This window comes from Rhododendron vialii, chromosome 7a, assembly GCF_030253575.1.
Source record: "Rhododendron vialii isolate Sample 1 chromosome 7a, ASM3025357v1".
In the NCBI taxonomy this organism is placed as follows: domain Eukaryota; kingdom Viridiplantae; phylum Streptophyta; class Magnoliopsida; order Ericales; family Ericaceae; genus Rhododendron; species Rhododendron vialii.
In genome coordinates, this window is record NC_080563.1 from 16,486,433 (window position 1) to 16,506,080 (window position 19,648).

General features: G+C 36.6%; 1 protein-coding gene across 1 annotated transcript; it reads left to right on the plus strand.

Annotated features, from left to right (window-relative positions):
• The first annotated feature begins 12,944 nt into the window (after positions 1-12,944).
• Positions 12,945-15,167, plus strand: LOC131332706 (putative receptor-like protein kinase At3g47110). Its single transcript, XM_058367000.1, has 4 exons — positions 12,945-13,647; positions 13,818-14,201; positions 14,245-14,613; positions 15,076-15,167. The coding sequence occupies exons 1-4, from the start codon at positions 12,945-12,947 to the stop codon at positions 15,165-15,167; spliced, it is 1,548 nt and encodes a 515-aa protein (XP_058222983.1).
• Positions 15,168-19,648: the final 4,481 nt, after the last annotated feature.

A 19,648-nucleotide genomic window follows, 5' to 3' on the forward strand; every position in this document is an offset into this window, starting at 1 on the left:
TAGAGACCTCTTTTTAACAACGTTGTTGTTGTTGTTATTATTATTATTATTATTATTATTATTATTATTATTATTATTATTATTTTGTATAGGATCATATTCATTGATATCAAAAGAATAACAACGAAAGGGCAGCCATCCCAAAAGTAGAATATAGCAACCACAATAGAGGCCTAAATACCACGCAGAACATTTAGTATCTCACACAATTTTATACGCAAAATAGATGGAGAATATCTTCAATCAGCGCAACACTAGCCAAGCATCCAACAAAAAACCCACGTAGAGGTTAGGAAAGCCCCCTCAACGGGAGAGAAAACAGAAATAACAAAAAAAAACATCAACCAAACAAAAAACCTACATCAGATCATCACACCTAAATCCAGCCGTCCATAAACGCAGATAGTATAGAACCACAATCTCCACAGCAGCCACACCCCATCGTGCAGCACCACCAACTGCTATCTCCGTCCCAGAAACTATGCCCTTGTCAGGGCTCGAACCCATGCAACGTTCAGTGGTGGGTTTTCGGTTCTATCGCTCTATAATTCTAGACTAGAAAACTAGAAGATAGATAATTTCCTTGGAATTTGTTATGGGATTGTCATTCGTCACACTGGTCCAATTGAATGGACAAATCAGTAGAAGTGTTCCTTTCATGACTTGACCTTTGTTTTGATTGATTGACGACCCATATGACTAACCAAATCAACCGGACCCAAGCCATAAGTCCCAAACAATTGAATCGGCTACATAAATTTAATTTCTTTTCATTGAGCTCTATTAAAAACATCGTGTTATTTGGTATTCAATAAAACTTGAATCTTTCGAACAACCTTCTTAATAGAAAATCAGTAACCGCACCACTTCTCCAAATTACCACATCTGCAGATCTAATACTGACTGAGAATCAGTAATAGAAAATGTATCATTTCTCCGATGCCAAAATGATGCATGGCCAGAAATGGAGTCAAGTCTTTCTTGTCTTGACTCCAGCCCTGATTTCAGTGGCCAGCTACCTAAAATGTAAGTCAAGTGGCGTGTTCTAACGGAAATGAATTTGGGCTTCTGCTTGTGATTGATGATTTCATCCGTGACACCCGTCACCTATAGGTTGCTTCCGAAATTCATTTTTGATGATGAAAATAATGTATATCGTCACCTATAGTAATTAACTTTTGGTAACGAAAATCTTGTTGTTTTGTCACCTATAGTAAAAATTAAATTTTGTCACAATTTTTTTCATCAGCAAATATATTTTTTCTTGTTGTGTTGGAAAAAAGCGTCAAGGGTTCCATCAAATTGAAGTGTTGGTCTTTACTCTGCAAAAGCATCAAGGGTTCCATCAAATTTTATGATATACTTCCTACGTTCCAATTTAATAGTCCATCGTTCTATTCTAAGCGGATAGAAAATTAGTTATAACTTTAAATTGGTAATGAATTTTCTATCCAATATGGATCTTGTTTGATAGATCTCAATTAATTTTTCCCGTTTCCCTTAAATCTTTGTAACTTTGTTATTGGCCAAGATTAATAAAATTTCTTTTGCTGATCAAAAAAATAATAATTCTATAACACAATGTTTTTAAAATCACATAAAATATCATAAATTATAAAATATAATCAATTGAAAAGTGACATGAACTCTCAAAATGGGCTATTAAATTGGAACGGAGGGAGTATTAAACAACTAGAAAGAAGGGCAAGGGAGAGAAACTCATCTTTCACCTAGGGTTTAATGCTCTTGGTAAAATCATGACTCCTTCGATAGATTATTGGATCGCTCAAGTTTTGCATATATGGATTCAGATATGTTTCTTGATTATTTAATTTCCGCTTTATGATTATGTTGGAATGATCATGATATAGAGTTCTAGATATTGATTTATTGAGGTTATTAATTATCTAACACCATTAAAATTAATTTACATTTGGTTTCAGAGCCTAGTTTAGGAATTATCATGTTTTTCCGATTATTTGTTTCCGGCATGTGTATTTTGATTGTGCGTGGATTACCGATTTATGGCCTAAGCAATATTTTGCTGTTTTCGGTTTGCATCGATACGAGTCTCAGCATATCTTATCGTAATGTCATTAACGACTGAAGGGTTACGAGTAGGGCTGTAAACAAGCTAAATCGAGTAGAATATTAGAATATTCAAATTCGTTTATTAAGTTTTTTAGTGAACTCGAGCTCGAGCCGAACTCAATGAAAATTATGACAAGCTGAATTCGAACCAAGCTTGCCTAAATTTGAGTCACACTCAAGCTTGTTCATGTGCCTTAACGACCCAATTATATCATATTTATGCTCTCATACAGGTCTAAAGCTGCAAATAATTTTTTTAGTATGTACATAAATATGTTCATATAAATATAGGATGAGAAAATCATACACATAAGTAAGTTTAGACTTGTACAAGTTCTAAATCTTTCACTATGTAACTATATAAAATCTTTATGATATACATATACTCCAGATTTCCGAGCCTAATCGAGCCGAATACTACTACATTCATGTTCGGCTAATTTATAAAATGACCATAAAATTGAGGCTCAGGTTCGGTTCATTTAGTGAGCCTTTACCAAGTTGAGTCTCGAATAATTCACGAACGACTCAGTTCATTTATAGCCCTAATTACAAGCCATCAAGATAAGTGCACGCCATTACGTGACTTGAATAACATTTACACCATTAAATTGTTTCTTCAGCTTGTGTACTACTACTGCCTTGGACCCTGTTCGTTTGGAGTTTTGATGAGAAAGGTTTTTAAGAGGAATTAGTGGAAAGAGATAGATAAAGAAAATTTATTGAAGACCGTGCGTAAGAATTTTGAATACCAAAACCAAACAAGCCCTTGATGTTCCTACAAGCATTGGAGAATTGGTTATTTAACTTAATTATTTGTGTAATTATGTGTTCACATGGAGCCATTACTTTTGCCTATCACCTATGCCCGTGGTTTTCCTTATGAGGCCACAGCTCCAAACCCCTTGGGAACCCGGGGACCTGACATGTTGTCCTCATCTGAGCCGTTCAATTTTGACATTGAACGATTCTTATTTCATGTTGACAATAAAAGGATGGACAGCTTGCGCCTGACCAATATGCCATCATTTAAAAGATTAGACGAAGATAGTAACTCTGGTGGTCGATCTAACATATTTTTTATGTGCGTTATTATGAATTTATGATGATTTAATTATGGGTTTCATGCATTATGGTGCTGCAATTTACTAGTATGATGATGAATGGTCGTGAATAATTTTGTTTTTTATTCACCTAATGGTAATGTGAAAACTATTCATTCTCCAGGATTTTTCTGAGTCCAAGTCTTTAAAAATGTCTTTACTCACTGAATTCGGTGGCCAAACCTCAAGGGGCGCCAAAGACCTAAAAAGTAGTAAGTCAAGTGGCTATATTTATACCCAAATCAATTTCTTGGCTAGACCCCATCCGGACTTTGTATCCTTTTTGAAATTGACATTGCCCCATCATTTAAGTAGTCACACATTTATACAGGCGAAATGGTCCCTAGCTTGACACTGTCAAGTTGACAGGGACAAAGTTAGGATTTTACATTAAGTTGTGGGAAAATGTATACAATTTCCTCTGTCTCAATTCTTTAGTCATTTTTGAAAGTTTATAAGTTTGTAGGTGATTTTAAAAACTTTATATAAAAGAGCTCATTGTGATATATCAAACAAGATCTATATTACATATAAACAATACTACCAATTAAAAGTTATAATATTCAATCTACTATCCATATTAGTTTACACAAATCAAAAAAGAATGGGGACGGAGGGAGTAAAAAAATAAAAAGAACGAGTCAATTGTTTTAATGATCATGATTATCTACCATATATATTAGTTTACACAAATCAAATACCATCTATTACTCAAGACAAACTTAAATAACATCTAGGGATTCAAAATATTCAATGATTTCTCTAACTTCAATTGAATATTATAGGTTGTAAAAAAATTCAAAATCATATTAAACATTATAGATTGTAACATATAGACAATTTTTTGAATGTGCCGTCTTATTTGAATTTTTCTAACATTGGTCCATATTTTTATACTTTTTCGATTTATTTTGTTGAGACGAACGATTAGTCCCAAAAATTACGACGAATGGCTAAACAAAAAGTTCAAAAAATAAAAAATATCAAATTAATTTTCAAACTTAATTATATTCAGACGAAAAAATATGCTTTTCTTTTTTTGACGGCCTATTATGCTAGTAGCTCTAATTTTCTGTTCAATGACCGAAGTGTGATGAAGTGTCCTTTCGATATATGGAAACTTCCACTTGACTTTACTTAAATAATCACAGTGGATGTATAATGGTAGTCGATATATCTAACAACCTCACTTATTTCCCAGCACCCCGCACTTGACGTAAAAATGACCTTTATTTAGAAGGACAAAATGGGGGGTTTTTGACCATAGCAGGTCATGACTTTTCGGGCCCGAAGAAAAAATTAGAGATGAGGTCCTTTTTGTTGGATTGTAATCCCAAACGTTTGTAAATTTTTGAAGCTTAAAGAGGCCGCACCTCGAGCTTAATCTTAGAGCCAACTCTGATTTTGACAATGAAGAAGCTATTGTAGGGCCGGTGTGCCGCAGCCTTGTCACAATGTTTTGGGGTATAATTTGCATAGTTTTGGTAGATGTTCTTGATTAAAAAAATTAAAAAATGTTTCATCATTATGTAAAAATTCACGGCAAAATATATTAAAAACAAACCTCTTCACAAAATTAATTTCAACCCGTTCACTTCCCAATCCACATCCGATCAACGTAACTTTTCGCAATCATATTCTTCATTATGGATTCTTCAAGATGAACGGTTTAAATCATAGATGTGAGCCCGGAATCGACACACTAAATAAAAGCATTGAGGATGAGGTATGTAGAGGACCTGATCCATGCACCTAAGAAGCACTGTTCTCATCATTGTTTATGTGCAGCCTCTATATATATTGGCTGTCATCTATTAGGGTGGAAGCTCATCAGTCATCACCGGCCTCCTTTTCCCTTCATAGTTTTTAAGAGCCAAAATATGTTTCCAAAGCTAGGAAGTGCAATTTCTGTCCTCTGTTTTGTTTTAACAATTTTCACCGTGACCACAAGCAGCACCACTGCTCTCCCCATGTCAAATGAGACAGACCATCGAGCTTTGCTTGCTATCAAGGATTTGGTGCAAGGAGATGCTTTTCTGGTATTCTGCTCCTGGAATCATTCCATCCACTTCTGCAAGTGGGAAGGAGTTACATGCGGTCTTAAGTTTGTGAGCAAGACCTAATATCAAGTCAAGTCATCGTTAGGCAATTGGTGAGCTGGTGAGCCCCCCTAAAAAGCGATTTCTTGACTTGACCCCTGGTCCGAGTTGGCTTAATCAATTTTCCGATCGAGATCAGCTTCTTAGAACCTGAAACGAAGAATATGAATGCAAAAATTCAATGTGCACAAATTCCATGGTCTCCCAATCTTTATTTATCGACACATAAGTTCGTGGCTGTGCATGCATATCAAACAAGTCCATCCCCCTACGTGCTGTAAAGAATTATTTCAAACTCTCCACTAGAGTGAAATCATCAATTAATTATAGGGACAAAACGGATGTAAATATGAAAATCCTGGGAACACTCTTCGAATTGCCAAACAAAAAATAATCGCAAATTGGAAATATGAAGAATCAAACCGGCTCGCTCTATGTGTATTATGGTATTAGCAGACCCAATAGCCTTTATTCAATAGATGAGCCACCCATAGAAAGAAAGAGACAGGAACCTGGGCATTGCATGGCCATACACTTGAGACGGGAAGCTTAACAATGTCTTGACTTGACCCCTGGATCGAGTTTTCTTATTAACCAATTTTCCAAACGAATTCAGCTTCGTAGAACCTGCAACGAAGAATATTGACTACGAAAATTCTGTTTGATGGGATACCGAACAAAGTTGCATCTCATTATGTAAAATTCACGGCAAAATATATTAAAAACACGTCACTTCACAAAATAAAATTCAACTTGTTCACGTACCAATTGATATCTGAATTGTTGTAACTTTTCACAATCGTATTCTTCATTATGGATTCTACGAGATTAGGGCCAACCCAAGGGATTTGGATGCCCAATACTAAATTGTGGGGTGGTGTCGTACGTATTTTTACAATTAAACAACAATCACTACAAGAAAAATGGAAATTGGTGACGAAATTTAATTTCGTCACTAAATGAGTATATTTGGCAACGAAAAATAAATTCGTCACTGTTTTGACAACTTTCATGACAAAAAAATTTCGTCACCAATTATACTCGTTTAGCGATGAAAAAAATATTTTCATCACCAAAGGTACCCATTTGGCGACGAAATATATTTTTCGTCGCCGAAAGCTTAAAAAAGGTGACGAAATTATTTTTCGTCGCCAAAGATTATCATTTGGTGACAAAATATATATTTCGTCGCCAAATGAGAGCAATTTAGTAACGAAATATTTATTTCGTCACCAAATGCTTAACTTTTGTGACAAAAAATAATTTCGTCACCATTTTAACTCTTTTAGCAATGAAAAATATATTTCGTCTTCAAATGGGTACCTTTCGTGACGAAATTTAAGAATTGCGCTTTGTCACTAAATGTATTTCGGACATAACTCTTCACTAAAAACTCCAATTGAGATAATTCAAATTGGGTTTGAACAATAACTCAATTGCCTACAACTTTCATGTTTATCAAAATTGCTAATTTTAATGTTTAAAGGTTCAAAATTATATTCGAAATATATTTTCATGTTAAATATATGTGCTATATATTAGATATTTCAACTAGTTACTAAAAATTGTGTGTGGTGCAGTTGGTAGGAACTTGTGCAAAAAACTCAAGTGACTCGGGTTTGAAACCCAGCAGGAGCAAGAAAGAAGGGTTTTTTCCCCATATGAAAAATCCTTTTGCAACGAAAAATGTCGTCACCGATGTGACCCATACAAAAAATTTCGTCATCAAAAAGCACAATAAGCGAGGAAAAAAATTTCGTCACCAATTATTCACTTTTTGGTGACGAAATATTTCGTCAACAAAAGGTACTATAGGTGACGAAAAATAGATTTCGTCATCAGCTAAGAATCCTCGACAACCTTTAGTCGACAAATTTTTTTTCGTCACCTATATTATTTGTGATGAAAAACATGCAATTTGTGACGATTTTCATTCGCACCCAATTGAATTTTTCTTGTAGTGAATGATAGAAATGTTTCTTTATATTACTACTTTAGACTTTATAATATACTAGTGGATGCCCGTACCTGAAGGCACGACGCAACGTATTTTTAACCCAAAAGTGAATGGAATTAGAGAAAATAGAAAAGTAATAGATGACAATAGGTACTCCATTTTGTTAAATTTCAAGTGAGCCCGTCTACATTAGAGCATAATCAAAGTCCAAGAAAAATCAAACTCAGTGTAATAATTTATTAACTCCAACACGTGCAATAAGACCACATGTGCACCCCTGCACGTTTTATAGGCACAACACAAACAATGATGCCAAAAGCCCCAAATTACCTTGGTAGAGAGGAGAGGAGAGTCGAGTAACCCATAGCAGCTATATCAACTACAACTTCACGGCAATCATCAATAAAGTAACATATTCATATCATCAAATTGTTGGGGCTAACTTTGAGGAATTGTCAGTGTTGAGTACTCTCTTCAACTCCTTGCAAGTGGACGGTGGAGCCCCCAGGATTCGATGAGGTGCGCAAAAATTGACATGAACATCTGAGTTATCAAAAAGGAAGTACATGAAAGGAAAATAAAAATGTTTTTTTTTTTTCTCTCCTATTAACAAATAACATCTTAGACTACAAAAAAAACTTCAGGTCCTTACCCTTGAATCCTTAAGGGTTGACCGAAACCAACAATGGGTCAGAATTATAATCAGAATTTCAACTATATTTGTAATGTCCCAATTCGGGTCGTTACAACATTGATCATAATTTAGCGAATCAAAATCTGACCGACAACCTGTCTCACAAATTTTTTATCCCACAATTGACTCATAATAAGTAGTAAAGCCTTCATTGTGGATAAGCAAGATTTGTATTAACAAAAAACTAGAAGACATGTACAATTACGCAGGTCATACACCAATCCATACACATTTAGGAATATAAAAATCAATATCATCGCAAACCAGACCACTAATTCAATTAACACTAATCCTGTCATGACCATAGAAAGCTCCAAAAACAGTATCGTGGATTTCGTGATTGCCCATGCCTAAAGGCACGACACAATACGTCGATCAAAAAAAAATGGTGCGACACAACATTTTTTATTACAACTTAAAAAAAATTATCCATTGAGAGAAACAGTGTACTACTCTAGACAACATGACACGAAATTGCCTCAAAACATCTAACCTAAAGAGACTGAGAGAACGTGTAGAAACATTAGAATACCGGAAAAATAAAAAAATTTGATTACCTCTTGTTTTGACAAAGTAGAGGTAATGACCCTCTCTCTTTCTCCAATCAAGGTAGGAAGAAAGCTGATTTCTTCTCTTCTTGGAGAAGCTTACGAATTAGATTATTAAGAAAAAACGTAGATTCATTGTTGAAGGAAAACGTATGTACATGCTACTCCGTTTTGAGGAAACAACGTAATTATCAACTTTAAAAATAAAGAATGTTTCCTTTTAGCGTATGAATCAAAAAATGTTTGTTTCGTTTTTTAAAGTAGAAAAATCAACCTAAAAGGAAATTATTGAGTTGGATGTAGGAAAATTAAATAGGAAAACCTTTTTAAGGAAACAATGTAAAAGCAATCAATTGAAAGGATTTACCGGTCATAAAGTTAGGGGAGTTTATATTAGGAAGTATATTAGAAAGTATTCTCTCGATTAGATGGCTACAACTAACCTGAAATATTGATCAGACGGTTGTAAAGGGTGTTGGGTTTATATGTATAGACAAAAACCGCTCTATTTTATAATATAGATTAGTTTGAGGGTGGTAGCCACCACCTTCAGAAACAAAAAGATCCATTTGAAGAAGCACACATTGATCATATAAATAGAAGACAAAAAGATCCATGTAGAGATAAAAAATGTATAAATACAAATGTATACCAAATGTATGTATTTTCATTAACCCAAATAACCTAATCATAACATTCAATCAAGGGAGCATGGTACCACCACACTTTTAGCATTCACTCAACAACTAATGAAACACAGAGGAGTAATAAGAATAAAATGATCAGACCTACTGGCATATAAAAATCATCTTCATCTTCATTCCCAATGAAATTATTGGTAATACTTACAACACCGTCACTCCTACAAATCGGAGTATTTGCAGAAAAATTCACTTGAAAATTTCGTATTACATGCCATCACTCCTATGAATCTGCAAAAAGAAAATAAAAAGAAAATTATTAGTAACTCTATAAACAAAGGAAAAACCATAGAAAGTGTAAACAACTTAATGCATAAGGAGATCTTTTAATTTTTGGAGATTTGTTAGTAAAGAGTTTTCTTTATAAGCTCTTCCAATTTTTTTTCAAGGTGATAAGGTAATCACGGAAACAAAGGATTCCTTTTCGGTAATAAGGTAATCACAGTGATTAACAAGCTCTTTCTAATTACCAAAAAATCGTTTACCAAAAATCATGGAATCCTAATCACAGAATGCTAGGGGAAATCACCGAATCGTAATCACCAAAAATCACGGAATGCTTTCCTTTTCAGTTTGGAAATCCTGCAAGTCGGGGATTAAAATGTGGAATGTAAAACCATCATTACCAAAAATTCGTTTATGTAGGAAAAAATTAATGGTTAAGATTTATGGAGTGAATTTATGTGGTTCCCACACGGTCATGAATTGTATTATAGATGATCATATCAAAATTTCTTTATTACGTACTCTTTCTATAATCTAGATGCCCAAATCATGGAATCAATTATGGCATTTCTTTGGTCAATAAAATTTAAATTAAAACTTACTTGTATTTAGGTAGTCATAAAATTTAAAGGGAAATGATTTTGCCTCTCCATTTTTTGTTAACGTCACTCCCCTGCAAGTGTATTTTTGCACAATTTTGGTGGAAGACTGCTCTGTTTTATAATATAGACTAGTGATTATCCGTGCCTAAAGGCACGGCACAATACGCCGATAAAAATAAAAAAAAACACTACACAACACTTTTTTATTACAACTTAAAAAAAATTATCCTTCCCTTCTAGTAATCTTAAAAAACCCAAATGAAAAATTTTATAATTTATTTTTTAAAATTCTCTTCAAATAGACAAAAGGTATAAATTGAACTAATTTCTTCTAAGAATAGTTTCACAACAAATAATACCACACTCGTTGAAAAAGTAGGAGCACATACCCAAATGAAATTTGTAATTAACTTATGCACAACCATTTGTTAATAGCTATCACGATCAACCAATACTTATATCACACCCGTATCTAATATAGTTCAACCAACAACTAATCCAAAAAAAAAAAAATGAATAGTTTTAAAACTCCACTTCCCGTAAGTTAATGAATGCTGTTTTTTTTTTACATTGAAAATAATTCTTGCAGCGGAATGCCACAACTTGAGTTTTTTCCTTCTTCAAATCAAAGGAATGCTACAGGCCTATAACTGAGACAAATTATTAAGCACTACTACTTTCAATCATGCGTTCAAGAAATAGGTGAAACAACTTGTTACCAAAAAAAAAAAAATTTAAGTTTATTCTTTTGTATGAGTAAAGTTTTTATAATATTTTTATATTGTTACCTCAGTTGATGGAAGAAAGAAATTAAATAGAGTTTTCTAACAGATGAGTGTACAATGCACAACATCCCAATAATAGAGTTAAAGATTGACGATAGGGAAAAGAAATCGTTTTGATAATAAAAGGCTCATTGTTAAATAAAGAAAAAAAATATGTTTGTCCTTAGAAATGACAACATTGCCAAAGAAGTAAGGAAAGAGGGAGGGAGGGAGAGGATAAATTTATTAAAGAAGTTGATTGGATGGCTATAACCTATTGAAAATTTGATCTGACGGCTGGAGAAGTACTCTTGTTTGTATGTGTACATAAAAACCGCTCTGTTTTATAATATAGATTTTTATTTCAAATTTTGGCTGATTATAGTATTAGGATTAGTCACTAATTAATTTCCGGAATATTATTAGACAATAAAAGAAAGAGTTGAGATTAGGATTAGGATTAGTCAATAAAAGAAAGACATGATTGATTTAATTTCCGGAATATAGCATTAGGATTATCTATATTATAACATGTGGAGACATGTCTGGGGAAATGCTAGGGACACGACAAAGTGAATTCAACACTTTTTAAAAATAATTCTAATTAAGAGTTTATTTGTTGTGGACTCTGTTCCTCTTTCGTTTTAATGGTATTGTTTGATCAAATCAAATTATGTTAGAACCAACACATCCTTTTCCCTAAGTAACAATGTGATCAAATCATTACAGGACCAACACATTCCTTTCCCTCGCTCTCTCCCCTATCGCCAAGTGTATGACCGAAACATGTTGTGCTGTGCCTTCAGGCATAGGCATGCACTAGTGATTATACAATTTTGGCTGATTAAACAATCATGCCTTTCCTGAAAATTGGCTGATTATACAATTAGCATTAGGATTATACAATCATGCATTTCTGGAATATCATTAGTTATAGATTACCATAATTAGTCACTAATTTTATATTAGGAAATATTCATTCGATCCGATGGTTACAAAGTTAATAGGAAGTATGATCGAACGGTTGTAGAGGGTGCTCTGTTTGTATGAGTCGACATTTTATATTCATTCGATCCGATGGTACAAAGTTAATAGGAAGTATGATCTGACGGCTGGAAGGGTGCTCATGTTTGTATGAGTAGACAAAAGACCGCTCTATTTTATAATATAGATGTTAATTGCTTTGTCACCAACGGCCAAAGTGATTGGCTTGAATTCTACTTCACTTGGTTTTGAAACCTGGCAGTTACAATAACATTATTTTTGGTGAAAAAACTTTTCAAAAGAAAAAGCTGCCCAAAGACTCGAACTCAAAATCAACTTACCACTGAGCTAGGGAAGGTGTTTTGTGTTATACAATGAACAAATAATATATATACTTGTTGGAATTTGGGGCCGGTCCGGGACCAAATCAGGTCCCCCATGTGGGCATGACCCGGTGACCCAGATGTTAGAGAGTCCTATCTCATCTTGGAGATAAGATAGGAGAAGTTGAAATAATTCTAATCTTTTAGGATTAGAAGACTTCTAAAGCATCTTAGATGCTCTCTCTATTTATTTCCTGCAGGATGTTCATAGATATATACAATATAATACCCAAGAGATATACAAAAAGAATAGAGTTCTGGGAAACTCTCTTCAATAGTTCTCTCTTTACCATTAAGGAGCAATCCAAGCTTTTGCACTGTGGAATAGAAGGTGATACTCAATCCTCGTAGTATCGCTCCATCGCAGAAATTTGTAGCAGATTTGATACGTGATCAAAAGTTCGTAATCCATCCACACCAAGGTCCGGTTTGGTTAAAGTTCACAAGGTAACCTGAACCACCCGCTTCCGCACTATGGTTATATTTTTGTAACATTACTAATTTACAAATAATATTGAAGTGCCCTTAAAATTTGAAATTTTTTGGATGCCCGAGGCCTAGGCCTTGGGCCTGGGCCGGCCCTGTACGAGATGAACGGTTCAAATCATAAAATTGTGGACCCGGAACGAACACAAAAATTAAAAAGTACATTATGTAGGAATGAGGAATGTGTAAAGGAACTGATTCCCCCAGAAGCAGCCTCTATATAACTTGGCTTTCAGTTAGAGTACGTACGAAGCTCATCACCACCTTTCCCCTTTCATATATCCTTTTCTTCTTTAGCACCAAAACAATGTTTCTAAGGCTGACAAGTGCAATTTCTGCTCTCTGTTTTGTTTTAACAATTTTCACCACGGCTACAAGCAGCACCACTGCTCTCCCCAAGTCAAATGAGACAGACCGTCAATTGTTGCTTGCTATCAAGGACTTGGTGCAAGGAGATGCTTTTCCAGTTTTTCGCTCCTGGAATCACTCCATCCACTTCTGCAAGTGGGAAGGAGTTAAATGTGGTCGTAAGCATCAGCGCATGACCATTCTAGAATTATCATCCCAAGGATTGGTGGGTTCTCTATTCCATCATGTAGGGAACCTTACCTTCCTCAAGACGATTGATCTCGGCGACAACAACTTCCATGGTACCATCCCGAAAGAAATTGGAAGGTTGTTTCGCCTACAACAACTTATTCTTGCAAATAATTCCTTTGAAGGCAAACTACCTACCAACATCACCGGTTGGTCGAACATCAAAGAAATAAACCTAGTTAATAACAGCCTTGGAGGAGAAATGCCTGTTGTGGTGAGCCCTCTGTCTAGTCTCACACGGCTGGTACTTGGTCGAAACAATTTCAGAGGATCGATACCGGCCTCATTCGGAAATCTCTCTGCGCTGTCTGTGCTTTCTTTGTCATTCAACAAGCTATCCGGAAGCATTCCTTACGAACTTGGACGACTTTATAAATTACGGGTTCTTCTGCTGCCCTACAACAACTTGACTGGTATGGTTCCTACCCAACTTTACAACATATCGTCACTCAGAGTTTTTTCTCTAATCACAAATCAATTGCATGGAACCCTTGCCCCAGATTTAGGTTTGGCTCAAAAAAAAATCTAGAAGAATTTAGTATTGCTATTAACCATTTCTATGGGTCTATCCCTTCATCGATAGGCAATGCTTCTAGACTTTGGAGATTCGAAATTGCACAGAATTCAATTAACGGGCCAATACCAAAAAGTCTGGGAAACCTTAATGATCTTGAATCATTTGGGGCAGCTAGGAATCCACTTGAAACTAAGAGTGGGAATGAATTAAGCAACATTATCAATACGCTTTCCAACTGTTCCAATCTGCGAGCATTGGGTTTAGGTGCAAATAACTTTAGTGGTTTGTTGCCCAATTCCATCGCAAATCTCTCGAAAGTTCTGAGTCAGTTGTATATAACAGAAAACGATATTTCTGGAAGCATACCTGTTGGGATTGGGAACCTTCTGAACTTACTGATTGTTTCAGTATATGGGAACATGCTTAGTGGCAGTATACCTGAATCCATTGGTACACTCTCCAAGTTGGAGGAAATTTACATGTTAACAATAAGCTAGAGGAAAAATCCCATCGTCTATTGGAAACCTAAGCCAGCTAAGCATCCTTGCCATCTCTGACAATAAGCTAGAGGAAAGGATACCCGATTCCTTGGGAAATTGTAAACGTCTTCTACCACTTGATCTCGGTTACAATAACCTCACCGGAACGATACCTGGACAAGTCTTCGGGCTTTCATCCCTATCTATTGGTCTTTTCCTCGGTGGTAATCAATTAACAGGACCGATACCAATGCAAATCGGTAACTTGATAAATCTCGGATTGCTGGACTTACAAGAAAACAAATTATCAGGAGGAATCCCAACAACTCCTGGCAAATTCCAAGTGTTGGAAATCCTTTCTCTTGCGGGAAATCATTTTGAAGGTACTATTCCCGAATCCCTCAATCAACTGAAAGGTATTCAATTTCTTGATCTGTCTCGCAATAACTTGTCCGGACAAATTCCCATGTTTTTAGGAGAGTTGAAATTGTTAGAGATTTTGAAAATAAAAGGGTCGTTGGTTTTGGTTTTGTAAATTTCCTTTGTTTCCTTAGAATGCTTGTTTTCCTCTTTGTGAGCTTTGTCCCACATTGGTAAGCTGAGAGATGTTGGAGTGGTATATATTAAGAAACATTCCTAATGTAAGTAACTAATGATCTAGTGTGGTGCAGCCGAAGCACCATACCAGCACTGCCGGTACACACTCACACACGCACGCGTGCGCGGCGTGGGCAGTGTGGCGTGGGCTGTGGTGCATTGTGGCGCTTTAGCGGCGCACTTTGCACTTAGCACGTCAGCGTTAGGCACCTTATTGGCGCCATTTCTTATTGCGAGTTGGCAGTAAGGTGGCGCTGACGTGGATGCCGGGTGGCAAGTGAGTCACACGGAGCGGTTCCGATCGGGTGCAACTCGAGCCTACGGGTGCGTTGGTTCGTAGAGTTGCGATCTTAGCCGTCGGTCGCGAATGGGCTCGATCCAACGGATTGGATCAAATCCGATTGGGTGTGAGTGAAACAGCACACCAGTTCGGTGTGACTGGGTGTGACTGATCGATCTGGACCATGGGATATGATCCAACGGTCAGATTGGATCGGGTGCATACCCATTCTCAATGGGTGCGTAGTGGCCTATAAATAGACCACTACTTTACAGAATCCAGTGTTCATAATATACACACATAATTCGAATTTCTCCCACATCTCTCTCTATATTTTCTAGCATTCATTCTGCGTTCTGTTTTGCTGCAGAAAATAGAACACAGTGGTTCTCGGTTCTTGTATTCTTTCAAGCAGATATTCTGTCCGTTTCGTTAGTGCAAACGAAAATGGAAAGAACTTCAAGTTCGGGCTTTGATTTATCTTGAAGGCAGGTTTGCTGTAACCCTTTGCATACCGGAATTGGTGGGGGCAAATACTGTCTTTAGGAAAGCGACATAGTCGTGACTCGAAGTGTATTTCAGCATTTGTGGAGGTTTCGCCAACAGTACAGAATTGCAGCAGCCAATTTTTCCAACAATCTAAAGACAGTATTTGCAATGGCGATGTCTCTACAGAAGATGACACAAGACTTTCTGAAATTGGAGCGGTTTGAAGGTGGGAATTTTAGGCGTTGGCAGAAGAAGATGCACTTCTTGCTAACGACCCTGAAAGTGGTGTATGTTCTAACTACTCCGAGTCCGGAGATACCGGAAAATCCAGATGATGAAACTATGGAGCAGGCCCGTGAAAGGGGCAAATGGGAGAATGATGACTACATCTGTAGAGGACACATCCTCAATGCACTGTCAGATGCATTGTTCGATGTCTATCAGAATTCAATGACAGCAAAGGAACTTTGGGATGCACTTAACGATAAGTATCTTTCTGATGACGCTACAAGTAAGAAATTTCTTGTTAGTCAGTTTATGAATTATCGCATGGTTGATACAAAGCCGGTCATTGATCAGTTGCATGAGATTCAGTATATCCTCAGTCAGTTTAAGGTTAAGAACATGCATATGGATGAATCTATTGTTGTTTCCTCTGTTATTGACAAACTGCTTGCATCTTGGAAAGATTACAAAAAGGAACTCAAACACAAGACCGAGGAATATACCCTTGATCAGTTGGCCCAACACCTTCGGGTGGAGGAAGAGACAAGGCGTCAGGAGGGTAAGGATAATTCTACTTCTAAAGTACATGTGGTGGAAGAAAGTTCCAACAAGAAATGCAAGAACAGGGACGGTGATAAGTCTTCTGGTAAGTGGAAGAAGCAGAAGCGGGATCCTACCGACACAGGTTGCTGGCATTGCGGCAAACCTGGGCATCTTAAGAAAGATTGCAAAATCCTGAAAAGGAAGAACTCTGGTGGAAATCCAGGAGCATCTGGGGCAAAGAATTCTAAATTCATTGTTGTTGTTTCTGAGGCGAATATCCTCGATGATGCTGGAAGTTGGTGGGTTGATTCTGGTGCGACAAAGCATGTCTGCAATGACAAGAGGCTCTTTACTGAGTATAGTCCAGTTGCAGATGGTACCGTTCTGTTCATGGGAAATGCGTCAACTGCATCAGTTAAGGGAAAAGGCAAAGTGGACTTGGAGTTCACTTCTGGCAAGACGCTGACTCTTACTGATGTGTATCATGTACCGGAAGTTAGGAAGAATCTCGTGTCTGCAAGTCTACTTAATAAGTATGGTTTTAAAGTGGTTTTTGAGTCGGCAAAATTGTTGTGTCCAAGGGTGGTGTGTTTGTTGGCAAAGGCTATGTAACCGAGGGGATGTTTATGCTTAATATTAATAACACAGTTGTTTCTGCTTATATGCTTGATTCTTTATCTTTATGGCATACTCGTTTAGGACATATCAGTACAAGGAAAATGGATTGCATGATTAAATCTGAACTAATTCCTAAATCTGATAATGATATGGTTGATAAATGCAAGATTTGTTTGGAATCAAAGATAACCAGATTGCCATTTCCTAAAATTGAGCGGACTTCTATATTACTTGAATTGATTCATAGTGATGTATGTGATTTTCATAGCACTCCAACTAGAGGCGGAAAACTTTATATGGCAACATTCATAGATGATTATTCGAAATTTTGCTATATCTATTTGCTTCATTCTAAAGATGAAGTACTTGATAAATTTGTTGCATATAAGACTGAAGTTGAAAATCAATGTGGTTTGAAGATAAAATGTCTTAGGTCTGACAGGGGTGGTGAATATCACTTCCCTGATTATTGTGAATCAGTAGGGATAATTCATGAAGTAACTGCACCTTATACACCACAACAAAATGGAGTGGCCGAAAGGAAGAATAGAACTTTATGTGAGATGGTAGTTGCTATGCTAAGCAATGCAGGATTAAGTAAAGGTTTGTGAGGCGAAGCCATACTTACCGCTGCTTATATCCTAAATAGAGTACCTCTCAAAAAGTCTAACATTACTCCATATGAACTCTGGTCAAAAAGGAAACCAAACTTGAGTTATTTTAAGACTTGGGGGTGTAAGGCGATTGTGAGATTGCCTAGATCTAAAAGGAAGAAACTGGGTCCAAAAGGAATCGAGTGTGTATTCCTTGGATATGCTTTGCACAGTAAAGCATATAGGTTTCTAGTGGCCGAGCCTAATGATGTTGTGTCCATCAACACCATCATTGAATCTCGAGATGCAGTGTTCTATGAAAACAGATTTAACAGAATTCCAAGGTTAAAATCTAGTAAAGATTTGGAATCTAATAAAGATTCGGAAGAGTTTCCTTTGATGTCCGAAGAGGACAACGAGCCTTTAGAGGTTCCAGTTGAAGGAAATGAACCTGAGGAACTAGTTGAATTGAGAAGGAGCAAACGAGTTCGGATAGAGAAAACGTTTGGTCTTGATTTCATAGTTTATCTAGTTGAAGGCACTAGAGAGACTTCATGTGCTCACAATGTATTTTCACTTCACGTTGAAAATGATCCTTTGACATTTGAGGAAGCAATGAAATCGCAAGACGTGGCTTTCTGGAAAGAGGCTATCCAAGATGAGATGGACTCTATCATGGGTAATAATACATGGGTTCTGGCGGATTTACCACCTGGTTCTAAGCCAATTGCTTGTAAATTGATTTTCAAGAAGAAAATGAAAATTGATGGAACTATTGATAAGTTCAAGGCCAGACTTATAGCCAAAGGCTTTACCCAGAAAGAAGGTATTGATTACTTTGATACCTATGCCCCGGTTGCTAGAATCTCAACAATTAGAGTTTTAATTGCTCTTGCTTCTATATACAAGTTTGAGATACACCAAATGGATGTCAAGACTGCATTCCTTAATGGTGAATTAGATGAGGAAATCTATATGAAGCAACCAGAGGGGTTTGTTGTGCAAGGTTATGAGCACAAAGTTTGAAAGCTTATAAAGTCTCTTTACGGACTTAAGCAAGCACCTAAGCAATGGCACGAGAAGTTTGACAAAGTGGTTGTGTCAAATGGTTTTACAATACACCAATCTGACAAGTGCGTGTATAGTAAATTTAATGGCAAACGAGGAGTCATAATCTGTTTGTACGTAGATGATATGCTTATTTTTGGTATAGACCAAGAGAGCATTCAGAGTACAAAAGTATTTCTTTCTGCTAATTTTAGTATGAAAGATATGGGTGTTGCTGATGTAATATTGGGTATAAGAATTAAAAGAAGTGGTGGTCACTTGATTCTATCCCAAGAACATTATATTGAAAAGATTTTAAAGAAGTTTAATCACTTTGAAAGCAAACCGGTGTCTACTCCGTATGACTCTCAATCGCCATTAGATCTTAATGAGGGGAGAGCGGTGTCACAACTAGAGTATTCTAGAGTGATTGGCAGCTTAATGTATGCCATGACATGTACAAGACCAGACATTGCATATGCGGTGGGGAGACTTAGTAGGTATACTAATAATCCTGGGCATGTGCATTGGCATGCAGTATATAGAGTACTGCGGTACCTCAAAGGGACTATAGATTATGGAATAGTCTATAGTGGTTATCCTTCGGTTCTAGAAGGATACACTGATGCTAGTTGGATTACTGAGCGGAATGATCACTCGTCAACGAGTGGTTGGGTGTTTACACTTGGTGGAGGATCAATCTCCTGGGGATCTAAGAAGCAAACGTTGATAACAGACTCGACCATGGCAGCAGAGTTTGTAGCATTAGCTTCTGGTAGTAAGGAGGCAGAATGGTTGAGAAATTTGTTGCTGGAAATTCTAGTGTGGCCTAAGCCTATGCCACCTGTATCGCTGCATTGTGATAGTCAAGCTACGTTGTCGCGAGCGTATAACCAAGTGTATAATGGAAAGTCCAGGCATATTGGACTAAGGCATAGCTATGTGAGACAATTAATTGTTGATGGGGTGATAACCATTGATTTTGTTAAGTCAAGTCAAAACTTGGCGGATCCTTTTACGAAAGGC

What these genes read in the sequence shown, in the direction of transcription:
- LOC131332706 (XM_058367000.1), top strand. Translation starts at nt 12,945, where the DNA reads ATGTTTCTAAGGCTGACAAGTGCAATTTCTGCTCTCTGTTTTGTTTTA. An exon ending in CAGTATACCTGAATCCATTG is followed by an intron (nt 14,202 to 14,244) that starts GTACACTCTCCA and finishes GTTAACAATAAG; the next exon opens with CTAGAGGAAAAATCCCATCG. An exon ending in TGCGGGAAATCATTTTGAAG is followed by an intron (nt 14,614 to 15,075) that starts GTACTATTCCCG and finishes GTTGGCAGTAAG; the next exon opens with GTGGCGCTGACGTGGATGCC.